General features: G+C 40.3%; 1 protein-coding gene across 3 annotated transcripts in view; it reads right to left on the bottom strand.

The window, feature by feature from the left end:
• The window catches only part of PIK3C2G (phosphatidylinositol-4-phosphate 3-kinase catalytic subunit type 2 gamma), a 293,772-nt gene that overhangs the window by 161,249 nt on the left and 116,018 nt on the right, over positions 1 to 16,505 (bottom strand). For all 3 annotated transcript variants that reach the window (XM_054036231.1, XM_054036253.1, XM_054036242.1), the window contains exons 17-18: positions 12,869 to 12,962; positions 11,293 to 11,387 (exon numbers count right to left, since the gene is read on the bottom strand). In XM_054036231.1, coding sequence (XP_053892206.1) covers positions 11,293 to 11,387; positions 12,869 to 12,962 — 189 coding nt within the window. The remainder of the gene's footprint in view (positions 1 to 11,292; positions 11,388 to 12,868; positions 12,963 to 16,505) is intronic.

Below are 16,505 nucleotides of genomic sequence, written 5' to 3'. Positions count from 1 at the left end.
TCTATTATTAGTTTTGTTTTCCTTTTACATCAATTTAAAAACACTTTTCACTTTCAAAACAACACACTAAATCTACGAGAAAGCAAAGCCATAAAAGTATCCCTTTGAGTCCAGCCCTGAGTTAGCAGACATTCTTTAGCACAAAGAACCATAGTAACCATACAACCATTTGCTTCTTAAGTAAAAGAATTGTTACCCCACTCATTATATTTGTCTGCACGACAGCATTCTTGGAGCTATAATGATCAATCATTACATACCATAGAAAATAGTTTGATTTACCATAGATTTTAGGTTTCCAGGAGGCAACCTACTAGTAGATTTTAATAGACTACAGTGTGACATTTTCTTTGGGCCTAAGACACACACATTATTTGACAATCACAACTGATACAATCTGTGTGCCAAACCTGGAATTAATGGCACAAAAGCAGGAACTATTAAATTAAAATTAAAAAAAATTAGAAATAAAGATGTCAACATGGGATTTTGAAGGTGTCTTTGTCAAAATATCTTGGGTTTTTTGGGACCTTTTTACGGTTAGTATTTTATTTTTGTTACTGTTTCTTTGTGATATTGTATCAATTTTTTTCCTGTTCAAACTTAGCTTTCAAGAAGATATAAAGTTGGGCTTTTCCCCCATGGGAATAGTTTAATTTGAAAAGAGAAGAATGCAGTACCTGTAAAAGTTTGTTCTTGGGTCAATGAATGTTCTGTTCAAAACTCTTTAAATTAAAAAAGTGAATTAAATGTTGGTAAAATTGTCACACTTTGAGCTCCAGAAACTAAAGCCTCCATTCAAAGTCCAGTGAAGTCACTGGAAAGTCTTCCACTGACTTCGAAGAGCTTTGGATCAGGTCCTTAGTCCTCCACTCATGGAACAGTATAGACAAGAGTAGTACAAGTTATTTTATGCTGCTGTGGAATACTCAATTATATGCCTCAAACTAGACTTTGAAGGACCATCTCTAGGGGGTGAAGGAGGCCCTTCAGTCCTTCAATTCTCTGCTGAGAGTCCCAGTAAGCCTGCTGGTTAATTCCAACTATATTGATATTTTTTTTATATGGAAGCAGACCAAGAGCATCAATTTATTACACAGAGGCCAGTTGGTTAGTTGGTAATTACTGTCAGTTGCTGTCAACATATGCTGGACTCAAACCCTTCACTTAAAGGTGAAATGTTCTATATCCTGTTATCAATCCATAGATACAGCCATGCAGTACTCCTGGGGGAACTCTGAACCACAGCGCACACACAGAATTCATGTCCAGAGCAGAATTTTTTTTCTCTCTGCAGAAAAATCTCTTCCAGAGAGGTGCTGCAGTTATGCCATTCACCCACCAGAAGCTGCTTTGGTGCCAAAACAAAGAGCGGCTACTCCCGGGCAGGAGCAGCCCCAGCTATGGATAGGGAAGAGAACAGGCTGTGCTCCTCACACCTTCTCGTGGTGCTAGGTCAGAAGGCACAGGATATGGGTGGATAGACAGCATGGGACACATGGGGCTGCTGGGGGTGTGTGTGTGTCACAGACTGGGGTTAAGAAGGGTAGTGGGGGGGGCAGAGTGGGGTGGGGGCTGAATGGGAGTGGGATGCAGGGACACAGGGACAGGGGTGGCTGAGTGGGGGTGCAGGATCACATGGGGAGGGGGGTGCATGGACACATGGGAACAGGGAGTGCAGGGATACATGGGGACAGGGGAAGGGAGTGCACGGACACATGGGGATGGGGAGTGCAGGGACACACGGGGGCAGATGCAGATGTGCCTGACTGAATGAAAGAGGCTATGGGTGGCTCCAGCTCACCTCTCCCTCATTAACAACTTTGAGGGGGCCTGATGGAGGGCAGGTGTCCCCTATAAGTACAGCAGGAAGATAGAGGAGTGAGGGGGTAGTTCAGGAAGCTGTGGCAAAGACTACAGGCTGGGGAAAGACTCCAGCTAGGTAAAGCTGGAACCCAGATCTGGGAAGGATGGCTGGGTGACTCCCTAATAAAGTAGAGAGAGACACTGAATATCCAGATCCAGGAACGAGGGCTGGGGATTCCCTATCTAAGGGAGAGAGAGAGACTGAACTGGGGATGGGGCTTGGTGAGCCAATGTGTATCCATTGGGCAGAATAAATTGGACCCCCAGAAAGAGGTGTTTCAGTTATCTTTGGACTGGAGGTGTGGATATTGTTTAAAAAATCTCTGACATGGGGAAACAGAGGCAGAGTAACCTCTGGCCATGACGGAGCACTCAGAAGGTGTCCGGCTCTTTTACATTCACAGTAAATGTCTTTGTTTTGGTTGATGTTTACTCTTAGTAAAACAGGAGTCTGAGAAGATTGATAACCCATAAATTAAGTAATAATATAATTATCCCTCTATTTTCCAAGGCAATAATCCAAACTGAGTGGATAATAATGAGAAGCAGATTCACGATGAGGTAATCTGATTACTGCCTCAAAACAACAGTGGGCTAATGGCATTATTGCGAATACAATTAGAGATCAACCATAACGAAATCCAAATTAAGAGGTGATAGTGGTTGAGAGGTTCACATTCAAATGCTTTGATCTGGATCTGAACTTGACCCTAAAATTTTGGTTCTGGGTCACATCCAAATCAGGAAGAGGGTTACTTCAAGGATTCCCAGTTCAGATGAATCTGATGTCTTACAAGACTGGCTCATTAGATTTTGGCACCATCAAATCCAACCCTGAACTTGAGCCATAATTTTGATTAGACCCTGAAGGTGAATTTCAGCCTAAACCTAACCTGGATCTAGAGTCCAATACTGTCTTTTTGGTACATGTCTTATACTGGCCCTAATCCAACAAAGCACATGCATAATTTTAAGGGACTAGTCCCATGCTTAAGGTTAGGTACATGTTTAAGTGCAATGCTGGATTGGGGTCATTAATATAAATTTAATTAATGCAAAATAAAGGTTCTATGGCTCAGGCTGCCTCTGCCTCTTACAGAGAGGATACTTAAAAGTTGGCTAAAAATTAGCACACTTGGCAGCCTTTGATTTCCTGTGTGGGAGAGTTTGTGGGAGGGAGAATGTGAGTGGGAAAGGTGTGCTTAGTGTTTAAATAGTTTTGGGACATTACAGAACCATGACTCTGCTTGATTTATTCCTTCCTGAGGATACTGGAATTAAAATATGATGAGTGTAGATCAATATTAAGTGACAGTGAAAAATATATTTCCCTTGACAAAATATGAAGCAATCTATCATGTATTTCATCCCAAATTTGAAGATATGAATTAAACGGCAAGCTAATGATTTTGAAAAGTAAAGAATTGAGGGCCAGCTTCCCTGCTGCTAGAGAATTTAGCCAACAGTCTTAAAAAACTTCCTACTGATTCTGTTCCACAAGGCTCTGTTACACTTTGGTAAAGTCTTAGATATACCTCTCTTTCCTTCCACAACAGAAATTTCCTTAATATAAAACTGGAGGCAGAGGGCAAAATTCTAACCCCGCTGAAGTCAATGGTATTACAGTAGAACCTCAGAGTTACGAACACTTCGGAAATAGTGGTAGGTCGTAACTCCAAAGTGTTTGTAACTCTGAACAAAACATTATGGTGATTATTTCAAAAGTTTACAGCTGAACATGGACTTAATACAGCTTTGAAACTTTACTATGCAGAAGAAAAATGATGCTTTCCCTTTATTTTTTTAGTAGTTTACATTTAACAGTACTGTACAGTATTTGCTTTTATATTTTATTTTATTTTTTTTGGTCTCTGTTGCTGCCTGATTGCATACTTCCAGTTCCAAATGAGGTGTGTGGTTGATTGGTCAGGTTGTAACTCTGGTGTTTGTAACTCTGAGGTGCTATTATATTCCCTTTGGCTTCACTGAGGCAGGATTGCACCCCAAATTCCTCTTTTGCTGTGCCTCTAGCTAGTGGGTACATGCAAGAGAATGGTGACACTCTCCTCTTTTCATGACACAGAGTCACTGTCTAGTTGAAGAATGTTACAAGCCAGAAAATTCTATAAAGTTTCAACAACTTATCTGATTACGTGAAATAAAATTCAGGATAGATAATAAGCCACAAAAGTACATTCAGCCTCCAGGAGGACTTTTCTTTCTTTGCTCTAAGAATACAAGAACATTCATAATATTCCACTACAATGAAACCTGTTCTTATAGCTTACCTCCAAGTAACAGTCACCGATCTTAGGGTATGTATACACTGCAATTAGACACCCAATGTCTGGCCTGTGCCAGCTGAATTGGGCTCATGGGGCTCGGGTTAAGGGGCTGTTTAATTGCAGTGTAGACTTCTGGGCTTGGAGCCCAAGATAGGAGGGTCCCAGTGTTCAGGCTGCCCAGAAGTCTACACTGCAATTCAACAGCTCCGCAGCCTGAGGCCTGGGGACCTGAGTCAGCTGGCAAGGGTCAGCCCCAGGTTTTTCTTTGTAGTGTAGACATAACCCTAGTGGCTACAACATTTCTTCCAAATATTCAATTCCACTGTGGAAAGCAACGACCTGTAGAAACATGTTTCTAGCCACATGCTGACCCAGCCAACTACTGCAATGGTATGGTACAATTGCCACCTGTGAAAACAGACACAAGCAAAGATGCTCCTTACAAGTAGGAAACTGATCAGCAGGTTGCTAGACAAAAGAGTAGATAAAGCCTCCAAATGCAAAGTGCTGAGTGCAAGCTGGATAAAAGTCCTGTGTGAAAATGACACACGTAAGAGTCGCAGGAATATAAAGAGAATAATTTTCTGGAGGCAGCAGGGTCTATCAGGGATCACTCAGCTTCTTTCTGCTCTTAGAGGAAGTTGCTATGGACCACTCTGCTTCTTGCACCCTGCAGGAGCTAACCAAGCATCTGCTCTTCCCACCACAGCTCCAAGAGACAGCACAGCTCACTCCATTGGTCTTGCCTCCCAGAGACTCATACTAGTAAATAAGCCTCAAACCACAAAGAAAGTTCAAAAGATGTTGGATGGGGCAAGGATGCCCCGGGGCCCTCACTTCATACACTTGTTACAATACCTTTTTAATCAGTAAGAGTTTGATTTTTGATGCAGAGACAGTTACAGTTGACAGAAGAACAAGACATTGTAGAAATCGGTGGCAAGCATGAAGCTTCACAGCTGTCAATCTGGTGCATGGTCACGACCACTTGGAACTTAATGATAATGGAAGAGAGAATTGAGAACCTTGTAAAGTCTTATATTTGGCAGAAATGGCTAAGGCTGATTTTGAAATCTGAATCCCATCTGCTGATTTTTAATAAGAATTCTCCAAGATTTTTTTCTTTTGAATCAGCCACATTGAGAAAGCAAGAATTTGGATATAGGTTTCTGAACTGAAGTGAGGAAAAAGTCTGGACCCAGATGGTGTCCAAGCAGAATTTGTAAAGTTGTTTAACAGTAAATGAATTCCTTTTATGATGAAGTTTCATGCAGAGGCATTGGAGAAGTAAATTGCCTATGTCCTACAGAGAAGCTAGAATTTCAATTCTTCTCTAACAAGGGTAAAATCCATAGAATCTTAAATCTTATCAATCTACTCCTTTATTCAATAATGACTTTAAATTATAGCTTAAAGTACTGGTGAAGAAACTATAAGTATTACTTCCAAATTTAATGCATGGAAATCAATCTCAGGAGGTTAATGCAAGGGAATCAATAGACATGGATTTTTTTCATCTTTTACTGTGTAGCTAAAGGTTAAATGAATAAGGCATGCACTGTGTGACAGTTTCATTTCATGCAGGAAAAGTATTTGATCATACTGAATTGGGGGGAAATGAGGCGTTTGTTCCCAGAGGGCCCAGTCCCCCATCCTCCAGCCCCTGATTGGAACTGGAACTTTGGTCCAGCCGTTCTTCTGTCATGACAGAAGGGCAGCCAAGCAAAATTCAAGTGGTGTTGCAATCCTATGCATCAGGTCACAACATGACTTACTCACATTTGGCCCAGCTGTCCCTCACCGCCTCCTGCTCATGACCCAGGGATGACTGGGTTAAATCTGAACGGCACTGAGACCGCAGGGGCCAAATCACAATGCCACTCATTCACATTTGGCCTGGCCTTTCCTCCATCCAAGGGAACTAAGCGAACCACAATTAAGGTCACTTTAATTCTGAAACTGTCCACCCAGGGTTTTAATGCAGTTTAATTAATCCACTTTAGATTCACACCTTGAATTAATTCAGATTAATTTTCCTCAGGGTCCCCATGTAGACAAGCCTTAAGCCCTCAAAATAGGGTTTATGTAAGTAAGTAGCATCTGGACAGTGCCTCTACTCAAGGGCAATTTTTATGCTCCATGAAAAGGATTCCTTTAAAATAGAGAAGTGAGAAGTTTAAATATTTAGGGGGGTGGTAACTGACAACATTCATGACCTCGTTCCTGAAAAAAAGTGGGCAAAATAATTATTCATTGTTAGAAAAAGTGGTGGAGGTAGAGCAAATTACCCCCTCATTCCAACTGGTGGGGTTAAGGCCCCACAGCCAGTATAAGCTGGCATGGCACAGTCAACTGAGCTATAGTGATTTACACCAGCTGAGCACTTGGCCCAATAATCTTAAAACCAACATGGCAGCAAAGTGTTGGCACATTTGTCACCTTTTGCCAATTATTATTCCAGAACTTTTTTTTAAAATGGTCAGATAAGCTGATAATTCACTTTTATGGAAAAAAAAAGTCCAGTGGTTTACTCTCCAGCATTAATATTAACAGATGATGAGTTGGCCCATTATAATTGGGCAGCCTCATCGTCTTACCTTGCGGAGGGGAGGTGCAGGGAAATAATGTCAATTTTATTTTTCGCAGCTCAACTGTTGTTAAAAAAGCCATATGACTGAGCGATGTTTTGTTTAATTTGCCATTTAAAGAACTTAGTAGCATTACCAGTGACCCAGCTGTGGGAACAAGTGTTTGGACTTGGAAGAGATTTGTGAAACATGGAAGGTTTGTTCAGTTGAATTCTCCACTTGGGTCATGAAAAAGCATCACTGGATTTCTGGGTTTTCTTAAAATCTCCCTTGATAAAAAAATATTCTGGAAGAGTGTATTGTAAACTATATTGAAATATTTAACAGTAGAATGCCAATTATTATAATAAAAGATAGATATCTTGCTCATAAAGTTTGTTTTTACCAGTACTTGCTTCTAAGACATTACTTGATTGCTAATTTGGAAATCAGCTCAAAGAGCCAGAATTAAACATTTAGACAATAAGATATTATCTATTTTCTTTAAAATGTAGAGATAAATGGAAGAATAACTTTGTTTTTAATTACTTTTAGTGGGACTGGAATTCATTTGCAAAGGAGAGAAAAGCCATTATTAATACAAAGCATAACATTCTGCACAAAATGTATTACCTGGAAAACTACTCATAGTTTTTCATTCTAGAAGAGAAATATTTTATAGTAATGTAAAATGTCATATTTTACTAGTGAAAATGGAAGTAGGACATTTCCTTCATATGAAGCAGAATGAACATCTCCACCAATGTGTCCAGAATGGAGGAAAAGCAGGTGCAATTGGTGTGATTTATGCAGAAGGGGTAGCGGTTGGGGAAGCAAGGAGTAAGGTTTTCAGCAGGTCACATGCTGGGGCACATACACTTTGATTAGTGTTACTAAGCTGCTAAATGGGAAAGCTGAAAAATCTCAAATGCTCAGTAACATTGCACTTCCAACTCTGCCTGTTGCATGTAGACAATCGGAGAACCTCTTAACTTAATGGGTGAATTTTTAATTTCTACTAGATAAATGAACCTGAAGCCCTGCCAAGTTCAGCAAGCATTGCCCACTTTTGGGGCAATACTGGCTTATGGAGGACCTCTTTGGCAAGTGGTAATCTCCATCACCAAAAGACTTTTCAACACTGGGGCATTCATCATAGTGCACCCTGACAGCAGCCAGTGTAGACTCTGAATTGATTTTATGCAGTTGTCTGTTTTTAGATCTCCATTAAGACAGAAAAATGAGAATTAGCAGACAAATGATCACTCCAGTGCAGCATTCTGTCTCTGACAATTGCAAGTACCAGATGTTTCAGAGAGATGGAAACCCCACTCTAAAAAGATACCACATCCATAGAGGAAGGCACTTCTATGTATTGCAAAGTGGTGAGACTTTATTGCAAATTAATCAGTCCACAATATCACTAGAGAATCTACATTTTGGTACTGTAACAGCATAAAGCAAAATGTAAGCCTCTTTTTTTGGTTACTTGAATAAGTATACTAACTTTATTTTAATTTTAAAAGTTGGTTAAGAATCCCCCCTCCTTGATTAGGAAGTTGCATATCATGTTTTAGCTCCGAGGATATTTTTACAGTGGCATGTGTCATCCTTGGACACAACAGTTAATATTAGATAAATGGCAACTCAGGGCTTACTACTTATGAGAAGTTACCACAGACTCATGTGAATCTTTCAAATATGAAACTTAAAGGCTCATGGTGAACTGCACCTCACATCTGCAATCAGCACATGACAGGATAATCAAAACATTTAAAGCCTTTACTCTTAGTGGTTGATGATATCTCTAATTACTAGCACACAGAGCGAGGTAAAAAGTCCTTGAGAAGCAATCAAATTGTTTCATGACATGAACAGGCTGCTGCTACTAGTTGGAATACAGGGAGAACCACGATAATACAAAAATCTTCAATTTGCTTTGGTTTTTGTTTAGTTTTTCTTCATTATAAATCCGACTACATAGAACTCAATTCTTCCAGAGAGGGATTCTGCACTGCACCATTATCATGGATGGAGTAGCTGCTGCTGCACATAAGGAAGATTATCTCCTGCAGATTATGTAAGAGTTGAAGATGATTTGGTTGTGTACAAAAAGTTTGCAGAAGACAGGGACAGAAAAGGCACTTCATAGATCTACATTACAAAGTGAAAATTCAGTAGCAAGGCTATACTGGAGAAGATCATCAGCTGGTATAAAATATTATAGCTCTGCTGACTTCAGTGGAGCTATGACAATTTACACCAGCTGATGATATGCCTCACTGTGCTTGGGAGCCTTGTCAATGTAGAAATCCAGACCTCCAGAGCTGCCGTCGATTTATTGGGCCAACTTACGGATTCATTGTATATCATTATTTAAATAAACTTCCCTCCAGTGTAGCTAAGTTATAAGATGCAATGGCAAAAGTCTCAGTTAAACTGCATGTATGATCAGAAAGGTGACTACATAAAAAAGGCATCTCCTTATTTGACAGATCATCTCTCTGTATTCTTATCCCTATCTTCTTGTTCACCATCTTTTATTCCTATTAGTACTTGCTGAGCTCATACAGCTGTGAGAAAGATCTAGATTCTCTGTCTTGCACATCATCAACAGAATTATTACATTTCAGCTGTATAGTCTTTGTCTGGAGGCATGTAATTCAATGGAATTACTGTGCAGGCAAAAAGAACCCAGCTTGACTTTCAGATACCAGGATTTGCAGAGCTGATGGAAAGGCCATCCTTTTAATTAGAAACCACTGAACTGACAAATCTAGCATGTAGAATAATCATTACATAAGAATGACCCTACTGGGTCAGACCAAAGGTCCATGTAGCCCAGTACCCGGTCTTTCGACAGTGGCCAGTGCCAGGTGCCCCAGAGGGAATGAACAGAACAGATAATCACCACGTGATCCACCCCCTGTCGCTCATTCCCAGCTTCTGGCAAACAGAGGCTGAGATAAACTACCACATGAGATAAACTTGCAATGGCTTTTACACAGAATATCTAGCCAGCAAAAGACAGCTGCAGTCACATTATGATGTATTACATCTCCATAATCAATAAGAACAGTTGGACACCCTGTTCCTTATTATATGCACATAGATTAATACAAACATTTAACTTCAGACAGTACATTAGAAGATATCAAGCTATGGTTACTTCCAGCTCGTAACCTAGTAACTGGTTCTAAAACACTATTATTAGTCTCTGTAATGTACACCATCACTTACAGCAACTCTTCCCCCTCCTCTCTCCCCCGCCACAGCCACATAACTTATCAGATTGGCCTATATATGAGAACCTCCTCCAGGGCAAAGGCCTAACCATGCCCCGAAGACAGATATCCCAGATACTATGATTGGCTGTCTGTTCATATATATTTGCCCTCTACTGGATGGCATGTCAGACCTGTACATGTATGATAATGTCACCTTCCAGTGGCTGCCCACAACAGAGGATAGAAGCCCTCACACTACTACACAAGTGAGCAAGTTGCATGGTTACAGATCAGCTTAGTGGGAAATTAGTCAAAAATCCCCTACCTAGTTAATGCTTAATACAGAATTCTTTCCCCTTCTCCATTACCGTATATAAAACACAAGGATTCATGTTCTGGCTGGCAGGTTTGGGGTTACTACAATACCACCAAACAGAGCTAGTTGGTATTGGGGCTGGTAAAGCTAAGCCTCAGTCAATAATGCAACAGCTGTTGGCTCTGCAACAGATACTGTTACGTCGCTATGGCAGAGGTTCTCAAACTGTGTTCTACGGGTCACTACCTGATGTTCCATGGAGAGATGACAGATCTCTGATCCTGGAGAAGGAACAATCAAGTGAATTGGAGAAAGGATGGAGGAGAGTTTCAAGCAAAGGCTGGCTCTTGCTGGTCCCGTGGTCATTTGGGAGGGATTTTTCTGAGCCTAGTGGTTTGGGTAGGTTGGCAGGTTCTGAGGCTGGATGGACTCAATCCTACCCAGGATGCAAAAATCCTGGCTCCCAGTTTTTCACTTTGAAAATCTAGTCAACATGCAGGAAAAAGGTAGGAGAGTATATGAAGCATAAAGATTTCTCTATGTAGTGTGAACTTTTAGGACCCAGCCTTCAATAATGTATGATGACTAGTAATGGGAAAGTGTTCAGCGATTTGCCTTTGATATGCATCCAAAAGTTTGAATTTTTGAGGTCTGGTTGGTAAGCTCTGAAGAGCAGGTTCCTTCATGAAACAGCCAATATGTCCTGCTCTCAGTGTGCTTGGAAATATTTTTTGGCAATATTTCAGTACTACCATTTCTGTCTGAAACTAGAAAGTTCAAGATTGTGGAAAGTGAACTAAAGATTTAAGAATAAAACCCATGTTAAAGGCCTGGATGCAGGATCAGGTAGGTGGTTCTTTTATTTAAGTTGGTTCACTCATACCCAGTGCTGAAATGATTATCAGGAAAGTAAAACTATTTTCCCAATTGACTTGATCTTGAACATAGCGAGAATGTGCTGTAAACATAATGGACAAAGCTCACTATAACAATCAATGAAATTGATAATCTGATATATTAGATGATCTTACCAGTAAAGTTGATGAGTTACTTGGATGCTCTGCAGAGAGCGGCATAGCAGAAGTTTCACAAGAGGGCTTTCAAGACTCCACTCAAACTTGATCACCTTAACAGACATAGAAACCACATTCACTTACATGCTGTTTCTGTTGCGTTCTCTTTAAAACAAAAATGGCATGACAAAGGTTTTATTGATTTATGTATGTATTTTAAATGTGATAACCCAAAAGAAGCAGAACATTCCCAAAAACGCAGTGGGCATAGACAAGTCCGCCCCCTCCCACTTCCCGCCCCCTGACTGTCCCCCTCAGAACCTCCAACCCAGAACAGCCCCCCGGGACTCCAATCCCTTATCCAACCTCCTTCTGCTCCTCATCCCCTGACCACCCCCTCCCGGAACCCCCCATCCCTAACTGCCCCCTGGGATCCCACCCCTTTATCCAACCCCCCCTGCTCCCTGACCAGCCCCCCAGGACTCCCACTCCCAACCCTCCCTGTTCCCCATCCCCTGACCACCACCCCCAGAACCTCCGCCCCATCCAACCGCCCCCTCCTCCCTGACTGCCCCCCAACACTCCCCGCTCCCTTACCCAGCCCCGCCGCTCCCTTACTAGCAGCAGGAGCTCACAGCCACGACACCTGGCCAGAGCCAGCTGCTCTCCCCACGCTGCCCAGCATATAACTATATGTTCCATTCTATGCATCCGATGAAGTGGGCTGTAGCCCACGAAAGCTTATGCTCAAATAAATTTGTTAGTCTCTAAGGTGCCACAAGTACTCCTGTTCTTTTTAATTATTACATGCCATTGAAAGTGGCTCCTTCCTGGGTTTCCCTCGTCCACGCCCTCCCACAAGCACACACCCCAACATAAACTGACCCCATAGGAGCAGGAGGAGAGGCATTTATAAAAGATTGCATGGAGGAAGGACAATGTTTTGGGGACAGTCATCTCTTCCTGGACCCCAAGAAAATATCTACTGAGCCATGGTTGCAAACTCTTGAGAAAACAGTTGGGACATTCTGTCCTACAGCTTATGAAGTGTTTTGGGATCATTTATGAAGAAAGACAGTGTATATAATGAAAGATTATTCAACCTGCAAATCGCTCTCTTCAGTCCACATTGGCGGCATCTTTCCCCCATCCTTAAATCAATTGTATTTGGCTACTTTGCATAGATATCTAAAAGTAAATAACTCATTGTGATGCCAAACAATACTTTTCTTGCAGAGTAGCCATGCCACTACCAGCCTTTGATTTGATGGTGTCTGCTATTAGTCGTAACTCCTTTTCTTTTCTTTTTTTTTCAGATGCTATATTCCCTCCCCCCCCCCCCCCCCCCCAGAGGAAAGGCCTGTTTGCAGGACACAAAAATCCAATCAGTAATGCCAAGAAGCAAACCACATTCTCTTGAGTTGAGCACGATCTATAGTTCACCCCTGTAGTTAACTCAATCATTGCATCAGCTGATCTGACTTTCTTGCTTATTCTTCCACTAATGCATCAATCAAACTGAAAGAATTAAAAGTATTTAATGAAGTCATTGATCTGGCTAGAGAACTTCCTTGGCTATCCATTTTTTCGTTACCTGAACCAGCTGTGGGAGGTATTCTAACAATTCATCATTTGACAGATTTTCCATTTGTTGGACTGCAGTTCTGCGAATGTCTTGATCTGGAAAACTAGCGCAAAACAAATAGAGATCATTAGGCATTATTGAGCTGCTTCTGATACATTACAATTCTCATGACTCTCAGCAATACAAAATGCTAAAGAAATGGGAGAGGAAGATCAATTTGCTTTACAGTAATAGGTGTCAAACACACATGACTGATAACTTAAATTGCATAGATTTTTACTATACCTTACTGTGAAAAAACATTACATTGATCTCCATGTACCTCTTTTCAGTTAAGCTATAATTAACAATTCAGTCCTGTAGTTATAGACTAGTATATGAAGCAAATTCTGAGCCTTCTGCAGCTCTTTTTCAGAACTGGCTGAAACTCAGAATTTCCATTGCATGGGGAATTCCAACATTTCAAAATTTGTTTTTGTTCGGAATCAGAATTAAAAGACAAAAACTTTTGAAATTTCCATTGGAATAAATTTTTAGAAAATAACTGTTGATTCATTTTGATTTTGACATTTTATTATATTATAATTGATGTATAATACAATATAGAATGTGGAAACAGTCATTTCAAAATGAAAAAGCAAAATGCTTTTTTTCAAATTTTTTTCCAAAATGTAATTTCATGTAAATTAACATATTCCCTTGGAAAGTTTAGATTTTGATGAAACATCATTTTCCAATGAAAAAACTGTTCCACTGGAAAATTTTCAACCAACTCTATTCAGGACAAACTTCATGGCTCAGGAGTAGAGCTGGTCAGAATGTCTTCATCAAAAAACGTTCTGGTGAAATACGACTTTTTGATCAAAACCAACAATTTTAGCAGAAAAGTTTCCAGTTTTTCATTAATAAACCAGAAATTGAAAAAAAAATCTGTAGAATTCAGCTTACACTTTCAAAAACTGAAGAATTCTTACAGGGAATTAAAAAAAAAATCTTTTGAAATATCCTGCAAAAAGTAATTGTAATTTTTGACAAGCTCTATTCAGCAAATTAGTAATGGGCTATGCAGCTTTTCACATCCAGAGAATTTGCTCAACTCTGTCCGAAGTCATTAGCATCATTACCATCATATGTTCAGGGGACACATTGAAATGAGTTGATAGGCTCAATTCAGTCCCTTCAGGTCAAGCATCTGCATCACAGAAAACAACAAAACCCTACCACTTCTAAACAGACACTATCACTGGGAGTTTTGGTGTGCAACTTCCACTGGATTTCAGTCCTACTTCAGAGCCTAACTCCGTTAGGCTCCTTTGAAAAATCTCAGCAACAGTCTCGGCTATTTGGCACTCTAGATATGGATGACAAGGGCTTACAGGGCCTGGAGACTGAGCTATCATCTAATCCAAAGGGGATTCCTTTCAGGCCAGGCCAGGTGTAAATTGGCAGAGGCAGTGTGGAAGCTGGCATTGCTGATGCCCATGCTATGTCTGTTCTGTACATCAACAGAGGACTTCACTCTTCCAAGTTGTCAATGGGGGCATTCAATTCACTTGAAAATAAATGAAAACTAAAACATGAAAGACAACAACAACAGAGAAGCAATGGTCACTGGGAGAGTAATAAAATTTCCACAACTGACAGAGACTGAAGAACTTGCATAGGCATTTTTGTGCAGAAGTGTCTGGGTATCCTGGAATTCTAGAGAAGTACTTTTAAGTATAATCAAATTTAAAAAATAATAAACCAGAAAACCCTGCACACTTTGATAATCAAATTGCTGTGTGTATTCAAATAATTAAAAAAAATGGAAGGATTATATTTTGGACCTGTTAGAAAGCCCTGGCTTCTGCATTGCATTCACATCCCTTCCAAACTCTTTTTTAATTATACCACTGTGTTTGGCTTTTTAATATTTTGTTTATCTTTATGGTGCATATTTGATGAGGTTTCTAATATTGTCTGTAATTGTTTGTGTAGTGCTCAGAATGCCCTGTTGAGCAGGGAGGGGGTGTTTTATAAATAAATGATCATTTTAGTCCCAAATTGGTCTATTTTACAAGAGTTAATTATTTTTTAATGTCAGGCAACATACTACGAATTTGAAGCTGCTACTTTAATTTTTACATAGTTATTTAGAAAAAATGTATTTGAATGAAGATCACAAATCCCCTTATCATTCTATCATCAAACTACGCAATTGCTCCAAAGGGGTGTGAGCCAAACTTGCACAGATAGTATGGGAATCAGTACCTCCCTTTCCCCTCTCTCCTGGTTCAACAGGTTACTGGAGAGTGAAATATGTTCTATACAGGCACCAAGTCAAGCAGAAAATGTTATTATTCAGTTACTACTTGTCCTTGGGAGCAGTCAGTGCTCGAAGATGTGAAATGTTCTGATGACAAAATTCTGGTTTCTCCCCAGCCAGACGAAGAACAAGAAACCTTCTTATTTGAACAGTTCCAGAAAATCCAACTGCTAATGGTTTGATTCCTTAAAACTAATTTGCTAAGAGCTGTAGTGTGAAATGTGTCTATGTTTTCTAAATTATTTTAAGGAGATATGTTTAGTGTCACAGTGCACTGAAAGGCGTACACACTGCAGTAAAAATCTAGAGGGCAGCTTGCTTCAGCAAACATGGATCTTACCACTATGTTTTTGGATGAGTTTCTGTATTGCTCTCAGTTACTAAACGGTTTCCTTCAGCTTGTCTATATGAAGGTCAGTTTGAGGTCAAGCAGAACCTTTCTGAGGGAATGAGTAATAGACCAATCTTGTTAACCAAGTGACAACTTGTTCAATCCAAACAGTAACAACCATCCCTGCTCTTGAATTTCTGGGCTGTTTGGGGCCCACAGATAGAGCATTTAGTGGTGCTGATTCTTTTTCTATTTATCTGTATTTCAGGATTATTTAGATTAGGATGAACATCGAACATCCTTAGAAACATCAGCTCCACAATGAAAAACTCAATCAGTATTATGCAATGCTTAGGTAGCATTCTTATATTCTACTTCTTAAAAACATTACGATTTGGGTCAGAAACCCTATGTGAATCAAAAACTTAAGAACCTAAGAATGGCCCTACTGGATCAGACCAACGATCCATCTCGCCCAGTATCCTATCTGCCGACAGTGGCCAGTGCCAGGTGCCATAGAGGGAATGAACAGAACAGGTAAACATCAAGTGATTCATCCCCTGTCGCCCATTCCCATCTCTGGCAAACAGAGCCTAGGGACACCATCCCTGTCCATCCTGATGGACCTATATTCTATGAACTTACCTAGTTCTTTTTTGAACCCTGTTATAGTCTTGGTCTTCACAACATCCCCTGGCAAAGAGTTCCAAAGGATGACCGTGCATTGTGTGAAAAAAAATTCCTTTTGTTTTAAAGCTGCTGCCTATTAATTTCATTTGGTGACCCCTAGTTCTTGTGCTATGAGAAGAAGTAAACAACACTTCCTTATTTACTTTCGCCACACCAGTCATGATTTTATAAACCTATCCTTTGCATTACTAGAAATTCCAGCTTCTTCTAGCCATGTAAACCATTTAGGTGAGAGGGGTCCTTTAGCAAGGGCTTGTCCACATAATGAGTTACTATATGGCAAGTTTGTATGCTGCAGATTCACAGTCAGGCTTACT

Source organism: Malaclemys terrapin, chromosome 1, assembly GCF_027887155.1.
Source record: "Malaclemys terrapin pileata isolate rMalTer1 chromosome 1, rMalTer1.hap1, whole genome shotgun sequence".
In the NCBI taxonomy this organism is placed as follows: domain Eukaryota; kingdom Metazoa; phylum Chordata; order Testudines; family Emydidae; genus Malaclemys; species Malaclemys terrapin.
This window is presented reverse-complemented; position numbering and strand designations above follow the sequence as displayed.